The sequence below is a fragment of the Netta rufina genome (genome assembly GCF_964035555.1).
Source record: "Netta rufina genome assembly, chromosome: 9".
NCBI classification, from domain to species: Eukaryota; Metazoa; Chordata; class Aves; order Anseriformes; family Anatidae; genus Netta; species Netta rufina.
This window is the reverse complement of record NC_140132.1, coordinates 17,685,241-17,699,864: the sequence shown is the minus strand read 5'-3', so window position 1 is coordinate 17,699,864 and position 14,624 is coordinate 17,685,241. Positions and strand designations below refer to the sequence as shown.

At 66.8% G+C, this 14,624-nt stretch overlaps 2 protein-coding genes across 2 annotated transcripts; one reads left to right on the top strand and one right to left on the bottom strand.

The window, feature by feature from the left end:
- The first annotated feature begins 146 nt into the window (after positions 1-146).
- Positions 147-3,638, top strand: ALG3 (ALG3 alpha-1,3- mannosyltransferase). Its single transcript, XM_084292230.1, has 9 exons — positions 147-290; positions 1,200-1,299; positions 1,392-1,539; positions 1,878-2,038; positions 2,138-2,258; positions 2,461-2,666; positions 2,814-2,891; positions 3,024-3,167; positions 3,251-3,638. Exons 1-9 carry the CDS (start codon positions 155-157, stop codon positions 3,438-3,440), a joined length of 1,284 nt encoding a protein of 427 aa, XP_084148356.1. The 5' UTR covers positions 147-154; the 3' UTR covers positions 3,441-3,638.
- Positions 3,639-3,947: 309 nt separating this feature from the next.
- VWA5B2 (von Willebrand factor A domain containing 5B2) lies at positions 3,948-11,481 on the bottom strand (the record flags this gene model as incomplete). The annotated part of the gene is made up of 21 exons (XM_084292147.1): positions 3,948-4,547; positions 4,880-4,988; positions 5,181-5,250; positions 5,410-5,487; positions 5,670-5,765; positions 5,869-6,006; positions 6,086-6,424; positions 6,507-6,732; positions 7,770-8,065; positions 8,144-8,318; positions 8,428-8,613; positions 8,683-8,797; positions 8,876-9,081; positions 9,198-9,308; positions 9,393-9,569; positions 9,702-9,826; positions 9,934-10,065; positions 10,368-10,522; positions 10,629-10,860; positions 11,035-11,196; positions 11,343-11,481. The coding sequence occupies 21 exons, from the start codon at positions 11,479-11,481 to the stop codon at positions 3,948-3,950; spliced, it is 3,867 nt and encodes a 1,288-aa protein (XP_084148273.1).
- Between the last annotated feature and the right edge of the window lie 3,143 nt (positions 11,482-14,624).

Genomic DNA, 14,624 nt, shown 5'->3' with positions numbered 1-14,624 from the left:
AGAGGAGGAGGTGGTGGTGGGGGGGGGGACACGAGGACACCGGGAGGCTTCCGGGGCGGCTCCGGCTGCAAACGGGGGGGGGCCGGGAAGAACCGGGGGGGGCTGGGAAAGACCGGGGGGGGACCGGGAAGGGACCGGGGGGGGGGGTCCGGTGATGGCGGCCGTGCTGCGCCGGGCATGGCGGGGCCGGGGGGAGGCGCTGCTGGAGCCCCGCTACACCCCGCTGGTGGCAGCGTGCCTCTGCCTGGCGGAGGGGGGGGTCAACCTCTGGGTCATCCGCAGGGTGCCCTGTGAGTGTTTGGGGGGGGGGTGGGGGGGATTTAGGGGGGTTGGTGTTTGTTTGGGGTGGGTTTTTTGGGAGGTTATTTTTTGGGGGGTTGTTGTTTTGGGGTTATTTCTTTGGGGTTGTTTTTTTTTGGGGGGGGGGGGTTTGTTTTTTGGGGTTTATTTTTTTGGGGGTTGTTTTGGGAGGTTTCGTTTTTTGGGGTCGTTTTTGGGGGGGTTATTTTTGGGGGGGTTATTATTTTGGGGTTATTTCTTTGGGGTTATTTTTTTGAAGGGTTATTGTTTTGGGGTCATTTTGGGGGGGTTATTTTTTTGGAGTTATTTCTTTGGTGGTTATTTCTTTGGGGGGTTATTGTTTAGGGGTTATTTTGGGGGGGGGCGTTATTGTTTTGGGGGGTTATTTCTTTAGGGAGTTATTGTTTGGGGTTTGTTTTTTTTGGGGTTATTGTTTGGAGTTTATTTTTTGGGGTTATTTTTTGGGGGGTTATTGTTTTGGGATTATTCTTTGGGGTTATTGTTAGGGGGGTTATTGTTTTTTTTGGGGGGGAGGTTATTTTTGGGTTTTTTTTGGGGGGTTGTTTTTTGGGGGGTTGTTTTTTTGGGGTATATTTTTTGGGGGTTTGTTTCTTCGGGATTTATTTTTTGGGGGTTATTTTTGGGGTTTATTTTGTTGGTTTTTTTTTGGTTGATTTTTGGGGAGGGTTATTTTTTGGGGGGTTATTTTTGGGGGTTTGTTTTTTTGCGTTTATTTTTTCTGTTTTGTTTTGTTTTTTGTTTTTTGTTTTTTTTTTTGCATTTATTTTTTGGGGGTTGTTATTTTTTGGGGGCTTATTTTTTTTTGAGGGGGGAGGCAGCCTCGCGAGGCTCAAACCCCGCCGCCGTGTTGTGTGTCCCCCCCCCCCCCCTCCCCGCAGACACCGAGATCGACTGGCAGGCCTACATGGCGGAGGTGGAGGGCTTCGCCAACGGCACCCGCGACTACACGCAGCTGCGCGGCGACACCGGGCCCCTCGTGTGAGTGGGGAGGCCGGGGGGAGGCCAACCCCGGGGGGAGGCCCGGCCTCAACCCCCCTAACCCTATAACCCCCCCCCTTTTCTCCCCGCAGCTACCCGGCCGGCTTCGTCTACATCTTCCTGGGGCTGTACTACGCCACGGGGCGCGGTGCCGATATCCGCCTGGCGCAGTACATCTTCGCCGGCCTCTACCTCCTCAACCTCCTCCTGGTCTTCCGCATCTACTGCCGAACCAACAAGGTGCCCGGGGGGCTCCTCGGGGGCTGCGGGGCTCGTCCGGGGTGGTGTGGGGTTGGGGTTGGGGTGGCTGGGGGTTTGGGGCGAGCTGCTGGTGGTCTCCGTGTCCCCTGGTGGCCTCCATGTCCCCTTGGTGGTCTCCGTGTCCCCTGATGGCCTCCTGGTGGCCTCCATGTCCCCTGGTGGTGCCCATGTTCCCTGGTGGTCTCCACGTCCCCTGGTGGCCTCCACGTCCCCTGGTGGCCTCCTGGTGGTCTCCGTGTCCCCTGGTGGCCTCTATATGTCCTCTCGGTGGCCTCCGTGTCCCCTGACGGCCTCCGTGTCCCTCCGTCCCCCGCAAGGTCCCCCCGTACGTCTTCTTCTTCATGTGCTGCGCCTCCTACCGCATCCACTCCATCTTCGTCCTGCGGCTCTTTAACGACCCCGTGGCCATGGCCATCCTCTTCCTCGCCGTCAACCTCTTCCTGGAGGAGCGCTGGTCCTGGGGCTGCCTCCTCTTCAGGTGCGGGGCTGCCGGGGCTGTGCTCGGCTCGGGGGCCACCCGGGGGGCACCCCCCCCATCCCATGGGAGGCCGCAGCTCTAACCCTGCTCCCCGCCCAGCCTGGCCGTGTCGGTGAAGATGAACATCCTGCTCTTCGCACCCGGGCTGCTCTTCCTCCTCCTCAAACGCTTCGGCCTCCTGGGCTGCCTCCCCAAGCTGTGCATCTGCGCCACGCTCCAGGTAGGTCCCTGCGCCTCAGCGTCCCACCCCCTCCAGGGTCTGAAAGCCCTAAAAGCGGCCCCAGCACCCTCTCAGCGAGCCGGGTGCTGCTGCAGAAGCAAATCCACGGGGCTCCGGCCTCTCCCCGCCGCCCCGTGCGGTGCTGTGGGGCGATGGAGACCTGGCATGTGGCTGCTGCGAGGAGCTGCTGCGTGTCCCGCAGGTGCTCCTGGGGCTGCCCTTCCTGCTGGCGAACCCCGTGGGGTACCTGAGCCGCTCCTTCGACCTGGGGCGCCAGTTCCAGTTCAAGTGGACGGTGAATTGGCGCTTCCTGCCAGAAGAGGTTTTCCACAGCCGGGTTTTCCATGCCCTGCTGCTGCTGGCTCACCTGGCTGGGCTGGGGCTCTTCGCCCTGCACCGGTGGCACAGGTGAGAGCCGGGACTCCCCTGAGCCTCCCCCCGTCCCTACAGGGTTGTGGGGAAGCTGCTGCTGTGAGAGGGACAGGCTCACAGGGGAAAAAACCAGGTGGGACGGGCATCCAGCAGCTGAGACCACCGCTTGTGCTTCCCCCTCAGGTCCAGCGAGAGCATCCTGTCTCTGCTCAAGGACCCCGCCGACAGAAAGCACCCGTCCCCTCCGCTGAGCGTCAACAATATCCTTTGGCAGAGCGGGCAGCGAGGAAAAGGGGGGGAAAACGGGGCAGATTTTGGGCTTGGCCTCCACAGGCCGGGGAGCCGCTGTGGGGAGGGCGCCGCCTGCGTTTGTCGCCTTAACGCCTGCGCACAGATCGTCTTCGTCCTCTTCTCCTCCAACTTCCTGGGCGTCTGCTGCAGCCGCTCCCTGCACTACCAGTTCTACGTCTGGTATTTCCACACGCTGCCCTACCTGCTGTGGTGCACCCCGACCGCCAAGCTCGCCCACATGCCCAAGTACGTGCCGGCAGGAGCCGGGGTTTTGGGAGCCTGGGGGGGCTGTCGTGGCTCCCCTGCTGCCCCCCAGCTTCTCCCCGCAGGGTGCTGCTGCTGGGCGTGATCGAGCTCTGCTGGAACACCTACCCCTCCACGGTCTGCAGCTCCCTCTCGCTGCACATCTGCCACGGACTCGTCCTGCTGCAGCTGTGGTACGGCACGGCCCCGCTGCCGGCCCCGCACGCGCCCCAGCCCGGCAAGAAGCCCGCTCCCCTCTCCAAGAAGGCGAGGTGAGAGCGTGGCCAGCTGGACGATGGCAACGGGCTCCGGGACTGCTCCTTCTGCCTGCTCTTCTTCCCAGCCAGCTCCCAGGCTGCTCCCGCTCGCCCTGGGAGGACCCCGAGCCTTGGAACTGTGCGAAGGGGGCGGCGCGGGGACCCCCCAGCGGGCAGGACTTCTCCAATAAAGGGGGCTTTTGGGGGCCCTTCCCCAGCCACAGTGTCCTCGTGCTGTGGCAGCGCCAGGAGAGCTGTGCGTGAGCCTCTCCCACCTCCAGGGAGCAGCTTCTGCAGCGAGGTTAAGTCAGAGCACCTGCAAAACCGTTTGTTTGAGCAGCCTCGATGCACCTCCTGCAGCCTGACCCCTTCAGCTGGGTTTTCCCTCGATCCCTGCCTGCGCCTTCCCCCAGGGGGTGGCGGGGAAGGGGAGCGATGCTCTCAGCCTGGGACACAGACACGCGCACAGGCAGCATGGAGCCAGGCGTCTGTTTATTAGGGCCTCCCCCCCCCTACCCCGGGGCCATCACACGTTGTTGGGGTTGTAGCACAGCATGTTCAGCGTGATGTTCTCGTCCCAGTGACGCAGCAGCAGGAACAAGTGCCTGGCTGCCCCTTTGAGGCAGCCCACGTCCACCCCCTCGGGCAGCCGCTGCGCCTGCAGCCACGCGTCCGCCTTGGCCGCCACCAGCTCCCACTCCTCGAAGAAGCCGGCGCAGCGGTGCTCCAGCCACGCCAGGGCCACCGCCGTGGCCCAGCTGGCGCTCTCCAGGTCCTCAGGGCCCGCATCCTGCCAGCCGAGGCCAGCCTCCGAGGGGGCGGCCGAGTGGGGGCCGGTGTCGGACTCGGAGCCGTGCCCGCTGTCTGCCTGCGCCCACACGGCCGCGCTGGGCACCTCGGAGCAGGTGCTGTGGGACGGGGGCGAGCCGGGTTCGGGGGCTGCCGCCGGCTCCTCGGCGGAGGGTCCTGCCCCGGGGCTGCTCTTGGCCACCGGGGACGTGGGGCTGAGGCTGGCGCGGTGGGAGGCGTACGGGGAAGCCCGGCGCAGGCGGTCCAGGGGGATCTGCACCACCTCGGAGAAGCTCTCGGTGAGCTGGAAGGGGCCCCGGGCTTGCTGCAGCTGCACCTGCAACGGGGTGGGTGGGAGAGTGGGGGAGGCAGGAGGGGACCCAGACCCTCTGCAGGCCCAGTACGCAGGGTTGGGGTTTCAGGAGTGCCCTTTGGGGCACGGGGACTGCCCAAATCCCCCCCAAAATAGTCCTTAGAGGCCCCCAGGGCCACGCAAGGACACAGCAGCGCTCCTCCAAGCCGCTGGATTTGCATCCTCGGCTGTTTCGGCCAGGCTGCTGCAGCTGGCGAAACCGAGCATCTCCCCGGGGTGCTGCAGGTGTGGGACGCGTGACGCGGGGAGGGGGGGGGACACCCTGTTTGACCCCCCCCCCAGGGACAGATCCCTACCAGCGGGAGGTAGTCGTGGCTGGCGCTGGTGCTGGAGCGCTCGCTCTCGGGGCTGAGGCAGTGCGGGCGCAGCGCCAGGCTGGGCCCCCTGCGCCGGCTCAGGCTGAACCTGCCCGGGGCAAACAGCAATTAACAGGGCAATTAATGGGGGAACAGGGGAGCCCAGTCCACTGCCAGGCTGCTGGAAGGAAGGGGCTGGAGCACGGACACCCCCCAAACCAGGAGGCGGTACTGCCCCTCTCCCCGTGCCCTACGGGGTGCCGTGCCCCCTGTCCCGAGGCATGGAGTGGGGCAGCCTCACCTGGAGCCAGCGATGCTCTCGGTGGATTTCTGGGAGCCCATGGAGGAGGTGGAGGGGCTGGTTGGAGGCCCTAAAATGGGGAGAGCTGAGTGTGGTGGGGCCATGGTGCACGGGGAAGCGTTCAGCCCACGTGCCCCGACCTGTGAGGGGGTTCGGGGCATGGTGGGTGCCAGCACCGCGGGGCTCCACCAGTGATGGGGCAGCCCCCATCCCTCACCCCTGGACGTACCGTTAGTGCCGTTCTGCTTTTCCCAGCCTGAGGTGGCGGAGGAGACGCTGGCTGGAGAGCCGGGGACCTCGTCCCTCTCTGCAAGACAGCAAAGCCCCGAGGGCACCGCGTCCACCCCGTCCTCGTGGCACGGAGCTGCCGCCCCCTCCCCAGCGCGGGGCAGAGATCGGCATCTCCTCCTGGAGCCTTATGACTTGGGGCAGCTCACCAACAATTTTGGGAACACCCCACAGCACCCAGCGTCCTCAGGGATCCCCTACCTGGGCCGATGAGAGCCTCCTCCTGCTCCTCCACGTCCCGCTGCTGGCCCAGGCTCGCCGAGCCGCTCCGGTGCCGCCAGCTCCCGGCTGAGCCGGCTGCAAGGCACCACAGCAGCTCAGCCCGTGCCGTGCCCTCTCCCCCTTCCCCATCCCGTTCACCCCCCCAGCTCCACGCCAGGACCCCCACGGCCCTGCCTACCTGTGCCCCACACCTGCGGGGCCGCGGGCAGCGCTGCCCGCGTGGCTCCGTCCACGGGCACCACGCAGGTGTAGAGGGAAGGCACGTTGCAGGCTTTGCTGGTCTGCATGGCTTTCAGGCGAAACCGGCGGGCGAAACCTGCCCAGAAGGGGCTGTTAGCGGGGGGTGAGAAGCAGCAGGGACCGGGATGGGGACCGGGATGGGGACTGGCACCCACCCTGCTCCAGCTCAGCCTCCCGCTGAGCCGCCTTCTCGCTGTCCCGGATGACGGAGCGTGCTGCCAAGCCGTGCAGGGGCTTCTCCCCGTCCATGCCCGCTCGCCGTGGGGGCTCCTCGCCTCCCGTCCCATCCCGGGGCCGCAGCAGGGACTCGAGCGAGGCCGTCACCTCCCAGGACACGGGTTTGCCGGCCCGCAGCCCGTGGATCACCACGTGGCAGCGCAGGGGCAGGCAGGGATCGCCCTGGCTGGGCTCCCTCACCTCGGGCGAGGCGCTGAAGAGGTAGGAGGGCTCCACCAGCATGTCCCAGTCCAGGTGGGTGGGCGAGAGCAGGTTATCTGAGCGGCACAGGACGCGGGCTTGGCACGGCGGCTCTGCATGACACTAGGGCCACCCCTTGTCCCCAAAGCCACCACTCACTCGACTCCCCCACGCTGTGCTGCAGCCGCGGCGTCTTGGGGCCCAGCTGGTCCAGCCGCCCCTCCAGGGACTGGTTCCTCTTCTGCGACACCTTCTCCAGGGCCCGGCAGAGCCGCCGTGCGTCCAGCTCCCCGTGCGGCGAGGAAAAGCTGCGGCCAGCCAGGGCGGCTCGTGCCAGAGCCTTCTGCCTCCGTGCCAGCTCCTCGGCGCTCAGGGCCACCGGTACCTGTGGGGAAGGCTCACGGCGAGCCGGTGGGCAGCGGCAGGGAGCCCAGACAGGGCCCGGCTGTGCCAAAACACGACGGGGCATCTGCAGCCCCAGCCAGTGCCCAGCTCCTCTGCAAGCTGGCAACAATGACCCACCAGCCTCCCCGAGCAACAGGTGATGCTCGCCAGGCGCTTAATGCACGTGGGCAGGGCTGATTGCGCCGAGATGGGAGTTTGCAAACACCTGGCTCAGGTCAACATGGAGATGGGAGGATTTCTCAGTGATGTTTGAGCTTGTAGGGGCTCAGTTTGGCTGCTCAGGGCTGGAGCACACCCCAGCATGAAGCAAAGCACCTCCCCAGGCTCCAGCTCCGAGCTGGGACAGGGCATCAGCACCCGTCTGCGTGTCACCCCAACAGCACAGGGGGGATCGTTTACGCCACGGGGAAATCACTTACGCTTGACATTTCGGCTGCAAAGGCCACCAGCTGCCCGTGCTATTGTGCAGCGGGTGCGGGTTACCTAAGCCGCGCCGGGGAGGAGCAGCAGGGTGTCCCGGAGCCGGGGGGACAGCTGGCCTCGCCTGGCCTCGCCTGGCCTCGGGGCTGTCCTCACCCTGCTACCAGGGAGCAGCCGCTCCCCACCGCAGCGACCTGGCTGGATTTTAAACCCAGCCATGAAGCAGCCGGGACGTGCCCGGCGCTAATGAAGCATCGTTCGGCTTTGGCAGAGGGCTGAGGAAGCCGGGCAGGAGCCAGACCACCCTCTCCCTCGCTTGGCAGGCTCGTTACCTGGTGCCAGCCCAAGTGCTTTCGCTTGATTCCTGCAGCGTCAACGAGGCCCTGAGCTGGCTGAGGCTTTGCTTAGCCACACAGCTGCCTGCCAGCCCGGGGAACGGGGTGGGGACAAGGATGAGGGGGCTATTTGGTCCCCAGCTGCCCTTCCAGCGGGACAAAACCACACCAGGAGCCTCCTGGCAGCACCCAGAGCTGAACCCAGCCTCCAGCCTGTTGTCCAGGCACAACGAGACACCAGCTACGTGGGGATCAGCCTTACCTTGACGCCAGCCGGGGCCGGGGCCGGGGCCGAGGGCAGCGGGGCGGATTTGGTGGAGGACTCGCAGAGGGACAGGCTCTTCTGGCCCTGCTGGGAGGCAGCGTCGGGGGCCGGGGAGCCTCCCTCGGGGGCCACGTCGCGGGAGCCGGTGGACTCGCTGCTGGTGGAGCTGCGGGAGAGCAGCCCCTGGCTGCGGTCGGTGCTGACGGAGCAGTGCGTCAGGACGTACTGCTCCTGGATGTAGGAGGGCTGGTAGATCCGCTTCCAGATGTCTCCCCCCGACACGAGGTCCGTGCCTGCTCGATAAACGGGCACCCCGTCAGGATCCTGCCCCCGGGCCACCCCCACTGCTCCCGCTGCCCGTCCCCACTCACTGCGCTCCGACTCCTCCGTGCCACCAGCCGAGACCTCCAGGGACACCTCTCCGGAGCCTGCGCTGCCTCGGGACGGCTCGCGGCGCTCCCCGGGCACCGGTGGCCGCGTCCCCCCGGGGCTGGGCACCTCGTCCTGCGAGGGGACAGCCGAGCCCCTGCGAGCCCTGTCCCGGCCCTGGCGGAGAGAGGGTCCCACCATCAGCCCCGTCACACACAGCCCGGTGGCACGGCCACGCAGGGGGCTGGAAATGTCCCGGGGAGGTCTGTAGGGCCCCCGGTCTCACCGCCGGGCGCCTGTCCCGGAATCGGGCGATGCTGTACAGGGTGCAGTAGCTGACCAGCCGGTCACCGGGGTACAGGGCTGCGATCTCGGTGGGCGAGAGCAGGGCCTCGGTGCTGTCGGGGACGTACCAGTCGATGGTGATGTCGCTGACGGCCGGCTCGATCGCCTTCTTCAGGGACTTGATGAGCTGGGGAGGGGAGAGGAGCTGGCATCCGCCCCGCGGTTCCCCCATTCCCTGCCCCGTGCCGGGCCCTACCTTGGGCTGCAGCCTCTCGGCCGGGCTCAGGAACTCGGCACAGCCCCGGCTCAGCTTGGCCACGGCCGTCAGCAGCCGCCGGCACGCCCGTGGGCCCATGCCGAAGCTGAAGCACCTGCGGGAAGGAGCCACGTGCTGAAAAAAATAAACATTTTTGGGGAAAAAGCGCCGTGCCCCCGCTGCGGTGCCGTACCTGGCGGTGCTGGCCTGCCGGCGCACCAGCTGGAGGATCCTGCCCGTGCCGCCCGCCGCCGCCGCCGCGGTGAAGAGGAAGAGCTGCCGGGGGTAGCCGTGGTGCAGGGGCTGTGCCAGCGCCCAGCTCAGGGCCGCCAGGAGGTCGGGGCCACCCGTGGCCACCCGCAGCTCGCCCAGGTGCCGGCAGGCGCGGCGCAGCGTCTCCTGCATGCATGGACGGACAGATGGACGGCTCGTGGGACGGACAGGAGCCATGGGAAAAGGGTTGGGGTGGGGAGGATGGAGGGGGCCGGGGCTGTGCTTCCCCCGGCAGCACTCACGTTGCTGCAGAGGCGGCTGGAGGGGAAGAGTGGCTGGACGTCGGAGCCGAAGCCGGCGATGTTGAGCAGGGTCCCCGCCGGGAGGCTCTTCAGGGCCACCAGCAGAGCTTCCTGGGGTGGTGGCGAGGGGACGGGGAGCGCTGCTGAGGGCCTGCCACTCGGCGAGAGCCCCCAGCCCCTGCTGCCCCTCCTCACCTTGACCTTGTCGACATCGGGGCCGCTCATGGTGCCGCTGCGGTCGACGAGGAAGAGGACCTCGCGGGTGACGCTCTGCAGGTCCACCGGGGCGGGCTCCACCGCCGGGCAGAAGTTGAGCATCAGCACGGGGTTGGGGAAGATGTCTTTGTGGAAACGCTTCTGCACAAAGGCCACCTGCAAGCCAGGAGGGAGGGCGAGGGGCTAATTCGCACCCCTCAGCCCCACAGGGCCCACACCGGGGTCTCCCTCACGTCCCCCCCACCCCGTTGTCCTCCCTGCGGGCTGGCACCGGCCGTGCCCTGTTACCTGTCTCTCGCCGCTGCCGTCCTTCCTGGCTATCCGTGCGTAGTCCCGGCGGCTCCGGATGTGCGCCTCGTACTCGGGGTAGCTCATGGTGCCCTCCTCCATCACCAGGTGGGGCTGGTGGGGCTCTGGGGGGGGCAGAAAGGGCTCACAGCCGCCCCGAGCCCAGAATTTTGGGGGGCCATGCCCAACCTCCCCCAAACCCGCGGCTCTTCCAGGCAGCATCAGCCCTTACCGCAGGGGTAGAGGATGATCTCCACGTCCCTGTCGTAGCGGTGGCGCTCAGCCAGGGTGACACAGGTGGTGGTGGCAGAGGTGGCCCAGGGGTCGGCATCAGCACGCAGCGCATGGGTCGGGCTCTCCAGGCCTGGGGGGGGACACGCAGAGTTTGGGGCAGCCCTGGTCGGCTCCGGACCTGGCACGGCCACGGGCCCAAGGACGCCGCTCGCCTGCCAGCACTGATGGGATTAGCGCTGCCGGCGGCCAGGAGCACCCCGTCTGCCCGGCACCCCCCGCAGCCTCCATCCATCACGCCTCCGCCGCGGACAGGACGGAGGCTGCTGACTCAGAGCCTGGTGGCAGCGGCCCAGAGCCGTGGCCCTGCCAGGTGTGGGGCGATTTGGGGATGGGGGGGTGCTCATCCCGCAGCCCCCGCGCCCCCAGCCCTACCTGCCAGCAAGCAGGGGCCCTTCACCAGCAGCTCGAAGGCGAACTCGTAAGGAAAGGGGTTGCGGGGCTGTCCCCAAAAGACGTCCGTGCTCTCCATGGGGGCCGCGGGGGCAGGCTGGCTCCGTGCGCCGGGCCCCCCGAAACAGCTGGTGGGGCTGCAAGGGGAGCGGGGTGAGGGCAGCGCCGGGGCCCCCGCGCCTCCCCTGCACCCCCGGCGTCCCCCCCCGGGACGGCAGAGACTCAGGAAGCAGTGAAAATCACCATAGGGCCAACCTGTCGTCACACAAGCTTCCCGGCTCGCTCTCCCGCTCGGGGGCGGCGGCGACGCGCGGCGCGAGGACCGGGGGGAGGACGAGGCGCAGGGCCCCCCCCGGCAGCGTGGGCAGCTCCTGCGCCGTGCGCAGCGTCACGGCCAGGCTCTCGGCCGGGCCCAGCGAGCCCGTGCTGATGACGAAGGTGGAGTGCTCGGCGTCTTCGTCCAGGACGAGGTGACCTGGGCAGAGGGGGAGCGGTGAGGAAGAGGAGCGGCTCCGCCACCCTCCCGGAGAGGGGACGCCGGGATCTCCAGTCCCAAAGGCCTCCAAGGCACAGGGATGGCCTGGCTGGGGCTCTCCAGCCCTTGGTGCCCCCCACCTTGCCATGCAAATTCTGGCACCGTGGTACTCACCGGCGGCACAGCGGCGAGGCCGCCCGGGGCTGGTGCGGCACTCGAGGCAGCAGTCCTGCGCCCGGTGCCGGCTCTGCACCTGGAAGGTGACCCGCCGGCTGCCCACCGCCGCCTCGAAGCCGGCCACCACCTCTGACTCCTCCAGCGGGTAGATGAAGACACCTGCGGGTGGGAGACAGCCCTGAGGCACAGCCCCCAAAAACTCATCCAAGCTGCATGGCACGCGGGGTGCCCTTGCGTGGTAAAGGGGCTGGGGACGGGGTGCTCCCCACCACGGGGGTTTTTAGGGTTCCTGCAGCCCCTCTTACCTTCCACGGGCTCCTCGCGGGGGTTGGTGTACACCAGGTGGGAGGCGATGCTCAGGGCATAGCCGTTGGCACAGGCCTTCACCCTGGAGCTCTTCAGGGGCAGAGCCTCCCAGGAGGAGAGCGCGTACAGACCCGGCATGGTCCCTCGGTGCGGGCTGCCGGGGAGGGGGACACGCTCATCATCCCCACAGGGGGATGGGGCGCATGGACCTGAACCCAAATCTCAGCTCTGGAGACGGGGTCTGGAGCCGAACCTCAGCCCTCTGGAGCCATGGAGCCCGCAGGCACCAGGACTCCTAGGCACACAGCCACACGTGTGGCCCCGTCTCTCGGCCACCCCAAAGCAGCCCGGTGGCTCTGGGGCCTCCCCAGCGCATCTCCCGCGCTGGCTGGGAGAGGAGCATCTGCTGCTCCCATCTCCATCCACCCACAGAGGTTACCAGGGCAATTCGTTTAAAAAAAAAAAATAAAAAGATGCGAGAGGAGCCCGCAGCGTAACTAGGACAAAACAGAGTGCGGTGTTTGCTGGGGGGTTAATAATTAACAACAAGGTCAGCACCGCTCCGAGGAGCGGCACGGAGGGGAAGGCTCTGCAGGGAGGGGATGATGCTGAGGGGATGGATGATGCTGTGCCTCGGGGCAGCGAAGCTCGGCGTGGAGATGCGGGTGTGTGGCCATGGGAGGAGGCTGCTCGGGATGCCTTGCCACCCACAACACCCGGGAGCAGCACCCCAAAATGCTGCCCGGGGTCTGCCCACCGTCTCCTCACCCCCTGCCGTCACCAAGTTGTGTGAAATATTCGGGGCAGCCTGCGTGGCTCTGCACCCCCCCGCCACATCCCCAAGCGCCTGACACCAAGCAGCCGTGTCCTGCTGTGGGTTTCAGCGCGTGGCAAGGACAAGGCCAGGTAGAAGCAAACCATCTGGTCCCCGCACCCCAGTGGCCTTCGCCCCAGGAACAGCTCGTGCGGGCGTCGGGAACACGAGGCGGGGTGCCCTCGTCCAAAGGGTGCCTCGGTTGGAGCATCCTTGAAGGCAGAGCAGGGCTGAACCTCAGGAGCTGAGCCCGACGCGGGGCAGGGATCCCCCAGGGGGCTGTGTTAGCGACGTGGCTGCATCCCAGTGAAACCATGGGGTCACAGGGGATGAGTGCCCCTGGATTGGCACCTTGGGGTGGTGCTGGCACGTCCCCGTCACCCTGCGTTCCTCGCCACCTCCAGCCCCATGTGCCAGGTGCCCCTTCCTGCTCTCGCAGCGCACGGGGGGCACTCTGCTGCAGCACCCAGCTCTGGGGAGCAGGACGCCCCCCCGCCCGGCTGCCCTGAGCCATTCGGGAGGGATTTCACCCCAAAGCCCTTCCATTAGTTCCCAAGGCACCTGGCTCAGCGCTCAGCAACGCGCCCGCTGTTTGCCGTGCCGCCCCCTGGCCGGGGCACGCCGCCTTGTTTACCGGGCTTAGAGGAGAAGCTGTCCCGGCTGCTTTTTATCACTCCTCATTGCATTTACACTGCCAGGGTAAACAGGGCCCATCTGGCCCTGCCGCGCTTCCCGCAGGCTGCTCTAAGCCCCGAGGTAATGAATAAAACCAGACCTGAAGGTCCTCGCCCCGGCCACAGCCCCTGGAGCAGCAAATTGTCCCCGGTGCCAGCGCGGCATCGCCAGCGGGTCCCACCTCCAGTGCAACCACGGGCACCTTCGCAGCCCCCTCCTCATCCTCCCTGCCCACGGAGCTGTGATGGGCACTAAGGCGAGAAGCAGCTCGCCCCTAGCTCCGGATAACTTCGTGTCTGTCCTGTGAGCAGGGGGATTTGTTCCAGGCAGGTGCTGCTGAAAGCCAGGCGTGCGCGGTGCCCGAGCTCACGGGGCGGCTGTAGGCAGCCGGGAACAGCGGCACAGCTTCACCTGCTGCACCGACGGCTGCCTGGCCGGGGCCAAGGGGGAGTTCGGCCCAAACAGGGGCAAACCCAGTGGAAATTTCCACTGGAGATGAGCGGTGACAGTGGCACACGGCTGTGAACGACCGGGATGGAGGGGCCGGGTCCTGAGTCCCTGCGGCAACACCCCACGGGGATCCTTCCACCTGCTGCTTGGGGGTGCTGCCCTGGCTGCAGGGCATCGCTTGGTTGGGAGGTGAGGCCCTGGGAGCAGGATCTGCCCCAGCACAGCCACTGGAGCAGGGGCAGGCTGCTGCCTGTGGGGCAAGCCATGTGGCAGGGAGCCCAGGGCAGTGGGATTTCCCCGGGGGCTGCAAAAGGCAAAAGGCACCACGGGCAGGGGGCTGCCCAGAACCACAATCAGCTGTGCTGACCCCAGCCCCAGGTGCTCTCCTCACTGATTTCCCTGCTGGAAAGTCTGAGCGGAGCAGAGCACGGTGCGTGCAGGCACACAGAAAACGTCCAGGACAGACACTGCCCCCCTCGAAGCCCCCTGCCCACCACGGCGCACGCTTCCCAGCCACGTTGCCGCTGGCTCAAAGCTCTCTCTCGCCCCCCTCTCTGTCCCATCCTGCTGCTCTTCCCTCCCCTGAGCCACTGAACCCCCTGGAAAACCACAGCCCCGTGCCAGGGAGCAGGAATTCCCTTCAGTGCACCCCCACAGAAGCACCCCAGCCCCACGGAGCCCCCCAGCATGGGACGTGCCGGCAGGGGGGCCCTGCAGAAGGCTCCCGCTGCCCCTGCAGCCACGGGGTGTTTGTGGCACAGCCCACAGCCCGGCTGCTGATGCCTTGAGGGATGGTCCTGCAGTTATTAGAGCCACCGGTGCTGGCTTTAAAGTCCTGGTGGTCTCAGCACTTTCACTGCTTGGTTCCCTTCTAACCCCCCCCTGCGATCCGGGGCTGCCCCACCAGCGGCTGCGTGAACCCAAAGCGCCCCGATCCCCCTGCCCCAGGCCTTACCTGCAGGATGAGGATGACACAGAGGCTGCAGGCTCAGCACCACGAGAAACCTCTGCCTTGGGGGGGCTCCTTTCCCCTTGGGTGGGGGTCCGCACAGCGGGGCCGAGCGGTGCCGCCGCCCCTCCTGCTGCAGCTCCTGCTCTGGCACCGACTCCTTCACCGCCGCTGCTCCATCCCTCGCTCCCTGTGCCAGCAGCCAGGGCTGCTCCAAGCCCAGCCTCGTTAAAGAGACACGATCCCCGCCACCGTGGCCCCGGGGAGGGCTGGGGGACACGCTCACGTGTGGCACCGGGGGGGTCCCAGGGGGTGGCCGAGGGGACCAGGCCTCCAGGTGGGCGTCACGCAGCGCCGAGGCAGGGCGTCCGCCCCAAACACGGGCACCCCGGG